Raw genomic sequence first — 11,416 nt, 5'->3', positions numbered from 1 at the left:
TTTCTACCGCTTGTCCCTTTCGGGGTCGCGGGGGGTGCTGGAGCCTATCTCAGCTGCATTCGGGCGGAAGGCGGGGTACACCCTGGACAAGTCCCAACCTCATCGCAGGGCCAACACAGCTAGACAGACAACATTCTCTTATTATTATAATCAAATGACAGCAGTCATTTCCATGAGGTTATTTTCTAATATAAGTGTTTAGGTCCACTTACAATGACAATAACAACAAATATTGTTTTTCATGAACTGTGTACTTGTATTGTTTGTCTGGGTGGAGGTCCTGCTTTGGAAATAATTTCTACCCCTTTCAGACATTGCATTTAGTTCCCATTAAAACATCCACATGTTGCACAATGAGATGTAAGCAGGGGATCATGTGTACATTCCTGCAACTTACTTTTTGTAAAAAAAATATATTTTTATTAGTATTTATTGAATATACTAACAGCATTTCATGGTTAATATTTATAAATTAAGATTCCTAATAAATGACACTAGAATAAGCACACATTTGATTGGTAAATCATAGTGTAACGACCTGGAATGACACTTTATGTGTGGTGTTGGAGTTGTCCCACTTTTTGTGTGGCTGTAAACGCATCACTGGCTAAGTGCCATATGTGCATGTGTTGGCGCAAGTGAGAAAGAGCGAGCGGCTGCTGTTGATATAACAAAGTTGCTTTTGGTCTGGTTTGTACTGCAGAAAATGACCACTTTTGCTAGATATCATTTTTTTACTAATGTTTTGGTGATGTGTTTTTGGCCGACAATAAAGAGTTTTGCTCAGTAACGTGATGGATGGAATTCATGTCCTCAAAGCGTCTCGACAGACGTTACAATATTTGAACAATGATGACGAAAGCTGTTTTCTCTGTCGTGTCCGTGTGTCGATAATTGTTATGCGCTTATTAGGGTCCGCCCTGTACCCTGTATAAAGGACTCCCACAGGGAGTCCTTTCTACAGGTACAAAGGAACCTATTGTTATTGTAAAGTTTTATTAGTATTCTTTATTATTTTTACGCAGCTTTGCGCACTACTTTGCCCCCCTTAACATGCTTCAAAACGCACCAAACTTTACACACACATAGAAAAACTGTGACAGCACACTTTAGTCAAAAAACCAAACCCCAAAAATCAAAAGAGGGTAAAAAACACCTCTTTTTACCTTCTCTCGATCAGACACTTAGGGGCATGGTTATTTACAGCTAGAATTCACCAACTCGAGTATTTCATATATATATATATATATGTATGAAATACTTGACTTTCAGTGAATTCTAGCTATATATATATATATATATATATATATATATATATATATATATATATATATATATATATATATATATATATATATATATATATATATATATATATTCATTTTATTTACATAGAAAAAAAAAAAACATAATAATTTCAGTGTTCCGTTGGCTATCCATTAGATGGCAAAATTGTCCTGTTTAACTTCTCCGTTCATTGGGCAGGCAAGCTGTTTATATTGTGGGAAAGTGGACCTAAGAACAGGCTGTCCCCACTCAGTCTCAGGTCCGCATTGAGCTGGAGGGGGCGTGGCCTCCAGCTCCGGCTGAATACCGGGAGTTTGTCGGGAGAAAATCTCTGCCGGGAGGTTGTCGGGAGAAGCGCTGAATACCGGGATTCTCCCTCTAAAAACGGGAGGGTTGGCAAGTATGACTAAAGCCCACACTTAAACTTTCCATGTGCAAGATTGAATCTATTTAAAAAAGTTATTTAATAAGAAGCCAAAAAGTGCAAAAACAATAATGTTCGTGTTGGAGGAGTTGTGAATGACAGGGCCACAACATTAGGGACACCTGCAGACTGCAGCACAGATTTCATATTTCATTCATTCACAACTCCTCCAACATGAACACCACTGCTCCCGCACTTATAAGTAAAGGTAAGACCATAATAACGTTTTTTTTTATTAAATGTGTTTTTTTGTGTGCTACAGTTTGTATGTGTAAAGTTAAAATTAAGTTAAAGTACCAATGATTGTCACACACACACTAGGTGTGGTGAAATTTGTCCTCTGCATTTGACCCATCCCCTTGATCACCCCCTGGGAGGTGAGGGGAGCAGTGGGGAGCAGTGGGCAGCAGCGGCGCAGCGCCCGGGAATAATTTTTGGTGATTTAACCACCAATTCCATCCCTTGATGCTGAGTGCCAAGCAGGGAAGAATGCTGGTATGAGCTTTTAAACATAACCCGTTAACTGCTGCCAATCAAATGGTGAATAAGATACTCTTTAGGGTTCATATGTTTGTAAATCTGACTGTGATGAAGTCAGTGCCTCACCAGCCATGAACTTCACCGCACGTCACTGGTGTAGAGGAAGTTATTAAGGACAACAAAAGAGCCAAAGAAAAAGCAGAAATGAATGTAAGTGAACCGAGCTCACCTGAGGCACATTGAGGTTTCAAATGTTTGACTCGTATTTTTGTACACAAATCAATGTTTTCTTCACTAAATGCTTGTTGATTTGGTTTGTTTTGTTGTCCCTGTTTTTACATTCTATTTGGCCTACAGGATCACAATATATACATTTTTGTATTTGTTTTGAATCCAAATCAATGTTGTTATGGATTATTGCTCTTTATAGTTTTGGGGAGAAAATACTGCAACTTTGGTTTGTTTGCCAAACAAAAAACTAAGTTTCCCTTGACAAAAAGAGCATAAAACGTGAAAAAATAACAAACCTCATAATGCATGAAGTACATGTAAACACTTAGGCGTTGAAAGTAAAAATACAAAATGATGACTTCTCCTTAACACTTTTATGACTGGGACCCTTTTGGGTACCCGAGAATTTTAGTGGGATTTTCTTTTCCAACGGTCATTGCTCAAAAAATAATAATAAATTAAAATCAATGTTTTTTTTAATGAATTATTGACCTATTTAATTACCTCACATCAAATATTCCAGTTTGAAATTTTTTGGGGGGAAATATCACACATTTTGTGTTGGCCGTAGACAAGTTTGCTTTGACAAAATGAGCACAAAACAAACAAGAAAAACATGAAAAAAATAATAAAAACAAAGTGTAATGGTTGGATGGATCTAAAGTTGATGTAGAGATTTAAGCGTGAAAGATATATATATATATATATATATATATATATATATATATATATATATATATATATATATATATATATATATATATATATATACATACACACACACACACACACATATATATATATATTGTATATATATATATATATATATATATATATATATATATATATATATATATATATATATATATACACACACACATGTATATATATATATATATACACACATATATATATATATATATATATATATATATATATATATATATATATATGTATGTATATACACATATATATATGTGTGTGTATATATATATATATATATACTGTAAATATATATACACACACATATATATATACATATATATATATATATATATTTATATATATATATATATATATATATATACATACACACATATATATATACTATATATCTGTATATACACATATATATACGTGTGTATATATATGTATATATATACACATACACATATATATATATACACACACATACATATATAAATATATATAGATATAGTCACACATATATATGTGTGTGTGTGCGTGTGTATATATATATATATACATACACATATATATATAAAAATGTGTATGTGTATATATATACACGCACACACGCACATTTATATATATGTGTGAATACATCTATATATTTATATATGTATGTGTGTTTGTATATATATGTGTATATATATATATATATATATATATATATATATTATATATATATATATATATATATATATATATATATATATATTTATATATTTATATATATATATATATATATATATATATATATATATATATATATATATATATATATATATATATATATATATATATATATATACATTACCGTTCAAAAGTTTGGGGTCACATTGAAATGACTATTCTAGCTGCAAATGTCTGGTTTTTGGTGCAATATCTACATAGGTGTATAGAGGCCCATTTCCAGCAACTATCACTCCAGTGTTCTAATGGTACAATGTGTTTGCTCATTGGCTCAGAAGGCTAATTGATGATTAGAAAACCCTTGTGCAATCATGTTCACACATCTGAAAACAGTTTAGCTTGTTACAGAAGCTACAAAACTGACCTTCCTTTGAGCAGATTAAGTTTCTGGAGCATCACATTTGTGGGGTCAATTAAACGCTCAAAATGGCCAGAAAAAGATAACTTTCATCTAAAACTCGACAGTCTATTCTTGTTCTTAGAAAAGAAGGATATTCCACAAAACTGTTGGTGACCCCAAACTTTTGAACGGTAGTGTGTGTATATATATATATATATATATATATATATATATATATATATATATATATATATATATATATATATATATATATATATATATATATATATATATATATATATATATATATATATATATATATATATATATATGTGTATATATATATATATATATATATATATATATATATATATATATATATATATATATATATATATATATATATATTGCTCCCCGGCTAGGATCAACCACATGCACTTCCCCTCTCCGCCACAGAGGGCGCCCCAGCAAGTAGGACAACTGCTTCACTCTCTCCTCATCGTGCAAATACTTCATCATGTAAGTACAGTCAGCGGGAAATAATATCACCTGCTTGGATAGATTATTGGATTGCTGTGAACACGTGACTATTTCAGCGTATATAAAACAAAATAAACATCTTTTTTCTGTCTTGCAGGTCGGAAAATTGGAAAAGACGTGAGGAGAAATGCCGGATATTGACCACCAGGTGGCAGCATTGTTGCATGAGTGTAACTTCCCTTCTTTGAAACTCACGTTATTGTCATTTTTGTTATAAATAAATCTAGTTGTGTATCTTTTCTACAACATGTCTGCCTGTTTGTTGATTGTCCACCATTGTGCTTGTAGAGTTTCCAGCATGTTGGCGGCAGCACAAGAAGAACAATGGCTGTCTCTTCTCCAAGACTTCATGTTTCCTGTCAGCTGACCAAATGGGAAGCGAGGACAGGAACTGGTTCAAATCAATATTTGAATATGAATCGATCTTTTCTCAAACAAAACGTGCAGAGGACATGAGACCACAAAAACAAAAATGACGACGATGCAAAAAAAGCGTACGTGTAATACCGCTAACAATGGCATAAAGCCTTGTGTTAATTGGTTCCAGCCTGACCATGGTGAATTAATTTACTCAAAGTAGGAATCGTTCATTAAGAATGCTTTTTTTTTTTTTTTCATTTTTATGCTTGAAAATGCTTAATCTTGGCCAGGGGTGTCCAAAGTGTGGCCCCGGGGGCCTTTTGCGAGTTTTGTCGGACCGCAACATGGCATAAAAAGACAGTAACAATGAAAAAGACGTAATGTAATGAGAAAGTGTAACATTTATACAACATTTTGATAGTTTTTGTTTATAAAAAAAAATGCTACAAACACCTTATATATCAAAACCTAGTGTCAGCTTTTATTTATATTATTTATATTCTCTTTGCTGTTTTTTCTTACATATTTACTGTATATTTTTTCCGAAAAGATGTTTTGGGGCCAAGAAAACTCAAGTTTTTTGTCCGTAATTTAATGTACGTGTGTGTGTTTTCATATCAAAATGCCCCCACACAAGTAAAATACAGTGTAAAAAAAAATGTGCGCAAAATTTTTTTTTACACTCTAAAAAAAGTGCAGAAAATTCAGTGTAAAAAAAAAAATTCAGCGTAAAAAATATTTGGTTTAGTCAAATGGAGTGCAAAAAAACTGAGTTTATGAACATCAGTGTAAAAAAATGGGGTTCAATAAAATGCAGTGCAGAAAGATTCGGTGTAAAAAAAAATTCAGTGTAAAAAAAAAAAAAAGTCAGCATAGAAAAAAAATCTGGTTTAGTAAAATGCAGTGCAGAAAATTTTAGTGTAAAAAAATTATTTTTAGTAAAATGTGGTGCATAATTTTTTTGTGTAAAAAAAATCAATTCAGTAAAATGCAGTGCAGAAAAATTCAATGTAAAATTCTTTATTTTTAGTCAAATGTAGTGCATAAAAATTAAGTGTAAAAAGATAAATTCAGTGAAAATGCAGTAAAATGCACTGCAGAAAAATTCAGTGTGAAAACTTGGAGTTCAGTAAAATCCATTGCAGAAAAATTTAGTGTAAAAAAAATTCAGCGTTAAAAAAATGTTTCAATAAAATGTAGTGCAGAAAATTCAGTGTAAAAATATTTAGCTTAAAAAAATTATGTTCAGTAAAATGCAGTGTAGAGAAAAATCAGCGTAAAAAAAAATCTGTTTTAGTAAAATGCAGTGCAGAAAATCTGAGTGCAAAAAAATTATTTTTAGTAAAATGTAGTGCATAAAAATTTTGTATAAGAAAATCCATTCAGTGAAATGCAGTAAAATGCAGTTCAGAAAAATTCAGTGTAATTTTTTTTATTGTTAGTTAAATGTAGTGCGTAAAAATGTAGTGTAAAAAAATAAATTCAGTGAAAATGCAGTAAAATGCAATGCAGAAAAATTCAGTGTAAAAATTTGTATTTTGTAGTGCATAAAAATTTAGTGTAAAAAAGCAATTCAGTGAAAATGCAGTGAAATGCAGTGCAGAAAAATTAAGTGTGAAAACTTGGAGTTCAGTAAAATCCATTGCAGAAAAATTTAGTGTAAAAAAAAATTCAGCGTTAAAAAAAATGTTTCAATAAAATGTAGTGCAGAAAATTCAGTGTAAAAAAATTCAGCGTAACCAAATTCTGTTCAGTAAAATGCAGTGTAGAAAAAATCAGCGTAAAAAAATTCAGTGTAAAAAACAAAATGTGGTTCAGTAAAATGCAGTGCAAAAAGATTCAGTGTAAAAAAAGATGTGTAAAAAAATCTGGTCTAGTAAAATGCAGTGCGGAAAAATTTGTTGTAAAAAATGTTTTTCTGTAAAATGTAGTGCATAAAAATTCAGTGTAAAAAAAATGTGTTCAGTAAAATGCAGCGCAGAAAAATTCAGTGTAAAAAAATTGGGTTCAGTAAAATCCATTGCAGAAAAATTTAGTGTAAAAAAAATTTCAGCGTTAAAAAATGTTTTGTACTGCAACATGTCATAAAAACACAGTAAAAATAAAAAAGACGTAATGAGAAAGTGTAATATTTTATGCAAATTTTAATGTATGTTGGGAACATTTTGATGTTTTTTGTTTAGAAAAATGCTACAAACACATTTTATATCAAATCCTAGTGTCAGCTTTGTGTTATATGTGACAATTTTTTTCATATTAGTATCAATATTTTAGCTTTTTCTCGTTACATTACATCTGAGTTAAAAAAGTGAGGACCGATGATTTCTCCGCTGGCCGGGTATGGCCTCGGTGCCACCTCCTACTTTTCGCAAATTAAAACTTGTGATTGGATACTCGCTTGGGAGTGACAAGGGAGTATCCATACACAGTCACATTTAACGTAAGGCTACCTAGATGGGCTACGGTCAACAGCTCGTCATCCGGTTGGCTATGGCAGCTGTCTATCAACCGGCAGAATTCAACAAGCTGGCTGAATTCTGATTGGACAAAAGCTCTAACGTACAAACAAGCAACACTGGAGCCTAATAAGGCATCTAGAGAATAAGATGAATACTTTACGGAAAGTAGATTAAAATGAACTTTTATTAATTTATGATCATACATAGTTTTCGTTAGGCAGCGCTTGGTGGGAAAAAGTTTGGACTCTTCTGAATTAGGCCAAAAATACTTCAAATACACTTTAAAAAATATTATAAATTAAATCGGTCTACTGTAATCTTCAATTAGGCCCGGGTGACGCAAGTTTAGTTAGGATTGTGGAAATATTCAGGCCAATTATCAAGCTTTCAATGGAACCAGGAAGAGCATTTACTTATAGTGCCCAATGCAAATAACCTTCCCTGGTCATGGTGCAAAAAAACAACGCAATTTGTGAATATTATAAAAAACATCCATGCACCAATAAGCCATTCAGAATTACACCCATTTAAATCCGTTGCAAAGCATAATGGGAAAAATGCAAAACGTTATCTCCACACTTATCCGTGTTTGCCGCATTTTAGCTGCTGGATATTTCTGATTGATTATTTCATATATATATATATATATATAAATTACAAAATATATATATCTATATATATATAAATAAATAAATAAATAATACAAATATATATATATTTATTTTTTTTATTTATTATTTATTTATATATATGTTTTATTTTATTTTTGTATTTATATACATATATATATATATTTTTTTGTAATTTATATATGTATGTATATATATATATATATATATATATATATATATATATATATATATATATATATATATATATATATATATATATACAGTTTTATAAATAAAAATAAAATTAAAAAAAATATATATATATTTTTTTTCAATGTATATATATATATATATATATATATATATATATATATATATATATATATATATATATATATATATATATATATATATATATATATATATATATATATATATATATATATATATATATAATTTTAAAAAAACTGCAATATGTGTCAGTATGACGATAACGTTCCTTGAAACTTTGAAGTAAATGTATTTTCTGGTCAAAACATTGTTTTTTTTTTACCAAATCTAGAATTTAAGGCAAATTGTATGTTTGTGTCTCATGATTATAGGTCAAACACAACTTCCGGCTACTTTTGAACAAAAAGAGAAGAAATGCGTGACATCATCCTTCATTCATTCCCACGCGCAGGGCGGCACATGTGCTGCGTTCAGGCACGCGTTGGGATTATTGACACTCCCCCCCGGACACCGCGTTAAAATACACTAATTAAAACTCGAATTGAGCGTAACATATTTATTATTTATCTTTATAGTGTATATAAAGTCGTGTGAGGGTTAATCGGCGACGTCTCTGTGTCTTTCAGGCGAAGAGCCGAAATGTACGCGCTCCGCGGACGGGACCATGAACGCAGCGCGGCGATGGGGCGTTTGCGCGGCTCCTCGGCGTCTGCCAGAAGGAGCGAATCCCCGCCAGCAGCGAGCCGACAAACCTCCGCCGGGACATGAACCCCGCCTTGTGACGGGAGAACCGCGAGCGAGCGGGACGCAAAGATGACGGTGGACTTCGAGGAATGTGTCAAGGATTCGCCGCGCTTCAGGTGAGTGCGGCGTTTGCGTGTTGCCGAACTGTCGGATTATTTACACTCGAAACATCCCTTTTGCTAGTTTCCGACTCCAACGTGAGTGTCTTTAAAAACAACTTCACGCCAAAGCAACAGGCGGCGCAATAAGTTGTTTAGCAAATAAGTGTTTGTGCGTTTTGGCACATGCTCAAGGCAGGACTTTTACCTAAATATCATAATGGGGTTGTCATGGTAACTTTTAGGCACCCTTCCAAATTTAGTGCTATAGGGTAACTAGTAACTAAAGAGGGGGCGGGGCTACACATGGAAAAAATATAATTAAAATTGTTTTTAATTTATTGTGGCCTTCATTTACTTTGTTGTAATGCTAAACTAGGCTTGATTTAATACCCAAGTTTTAATACCCAAATTTAGTGCTATAAGGTAACTAGTAACTGAAGAGGGGGCGGGGCTATACATGGAAAAAAATTTAATTAAAATATTTTTGAATTTATTGTGGCCTTCCTTTTCTTTGTTGTAACGCTAAACTAGGCTTGGTTTAATAACCAAGTTTTAATACCCAAATTTAGTGCTATAAGGTAACTAGTAACTTACTTAAGAGGGGAAAAAATGTAATTGAAATAACTAGCAACTGAAGAGCGGGCGGGGCTATACATGGACAAAAATGTAATTGAAATATTTTTAAATTTATTGTGGCCTTCCTTTTCTTTGTTGTAACGCTAAACTAGCCTTGGTTGAATACCCAAGTTTTAATACCCAAATTTAGTGCTATAAGGTAACTAGTAACTGAAGAGGGGGTGGGATTATACATGGAAAAAAATGTAATTTAAATATTTTTGAATTTATTGTGGCCTTCCTTTTCTTTCTTGTAACGTTAAACTAGGCTTGGTTTAATACGCAAGTTTTAATACCCAAGTTTTGTGCTACAAGGTAACTAGTAACTGAAGAGGGGGCGGGGCTATACATGAAAAAAAAAATAATTTAAATATTTTTGAATTTATAGTGGCCTTCCTTTTCTTTGTTGTAACGTTAAACTAGGCTTGGTTTAATACGCAAGTTTTAATACCCAAATTTTGTGCTATAAGGTAACTAGTAACTGAAGAGGGGGCGGGGCTATACATAGAAAAAAATGTAATTGAAATGTTTTTTAGTTTATTGTGGCCTTCCTTTTCTTTGTTGTAACGCTAAACTAGGCCTGTTTTAATACCCAAATTTAGTGCTATAAGGTAACTACTAACTTAAGAGGGGGCGGGGCTATACATGGAAAAAAATGTAATTGAAATATTTTTAAATTTATTGTGGCCTTCCTTTTCTTTGTTGTAACGCTAAACTTGGCTTGGTTTAATACCCACGTTTTAATACCCAAATTTAGTGCTATAAGGTAACTAGTAACTGAAGAGGGGGCGGGACTATACATGGAAAAAAATGTAATTTAAATATTTTTGAATTTATTGTGGCCTTCCTTTTCTTTGTTGTAACGTTAAACTAGGCTTGGTTTAATACGCAAGTTTTAATACCCAAATTTTGTGCTATAAGGTAACTAGTAACTTAAGAGGGGGCGGGGCTATACATGGAAAAAAATATAATAAAAAATGTTTTTAATTTATTGTGGCCTTCCTTTTCTTTGTTGTAACGCTAAACTAGGCTTGGTTGAATACCCAAGTTTTAATACCCAAATGTAGTGCTGTAAGGTAACTAGTAACTTAAGAGGGGGCGGGGCTATACATGGAAAAAAATATAAATGAAATATTTATTTATTTATTGTGGCCTTCCTTTTCTTTGTTGTAACGCTAAACTAGGCTTGGTTGAATACCCAAGTTTTAATACCCAAATTTAGTGCTATAAGGTAACTGGTAACTGAAGAGGGGGCGGGGCTATACATGGAAAAACATTTAATTGAAATATTTTTAAATTTATTGTGGCCTTCCTTTTTTTTTGTTGTAACGCTAAACTAGGCTGGGCTTAATAGCCAAGATGGAGGTGTGTTGTTTGGACAAAGTGTGTGTTTGTGTTTGCTTCAGCACAACCTGCGATTACACGCCATGTTTGAGTGGCCTGACACCCGCGCCACAAAGTGGGGTCATGGTTAGTCTCACGTCGGTCCCGAAAAACAACAAAGTTTGCTTTCTTCACGTCATGTGACTGCACACACAGTTCCAGAGCTGGGTTAA

General features: G+C 32.4%; 3 protein-coding genes across 6 annotated transcripts in view; 2 read left to right on the top strand and 1 right to left on the bottom strand.

Annotated features, from left to right (window-relative positions):
- Positions 1-4,877, top strand: part of ints11 (integrator complex subunit 11) — a 36,104-nt gene extending 31,227 nt beyond the window's left edge. The window contains exon 18 of the mRNA XM_062052676.1: positions 4,837-4,877. The gene's annotated coding sequence lies outside the window, so the exon portion shown is untranslated. The remainder of the gene's footprint in view (positions 1-4,836) is intronic.
- Positions 1-11,416, bottom strand: part of ubxn10 (UBX domain protein 10) — a 265,348-nt gene that overhangs the window by 58,702 nt on the left and 195,230 nt on the right. The gene's annotated exons all lie outside the window — the stretch shown is intronic.
- Positions 8,875-11,416, top strand: part of acap3a (ArfGAP with coiled-coil, ankyrin repeat and PH domains 3a) — a 112,137-nt gene continuing 109,595 nt past the window's right edge. For all 4 annotated transcript variants that reach the window (XM_062052673.1, XM_062052672.1, XM_062052671.1 and 1 more), the window contains exon 1: positions 8,875-9,260. In XM_062052673.1, the coding sequence (XP_061908657.1) occupies positions 9,214-9,260 (47 nt within the window). In that variant the 5' untranslated portion in view covers positions 8,875-9,213. The remainder of the gene's footprint in view (positions 9,261-11,416) is intronic.

Source organism: Entelurus aequoreus, linkage group LG07, assembly GCF_033978785.1.
Source record: "Entelurus aequoreus isolate RoL-2023_Sb linkage group LG07, RoL_Eaeq_v1.1, whole genome shotgun sequence".
NCBI classification, from domain to species: domain Eukaryota; kingdom Metazoa; phylum Chordata; class Actinopteri; order Syngnathiformes; family Syngnathidae; genus Entelurus; species Entelurus aequoreus.
This window is presented reverse-complemented; position numbering and strand designations above follow the sequence as displayed.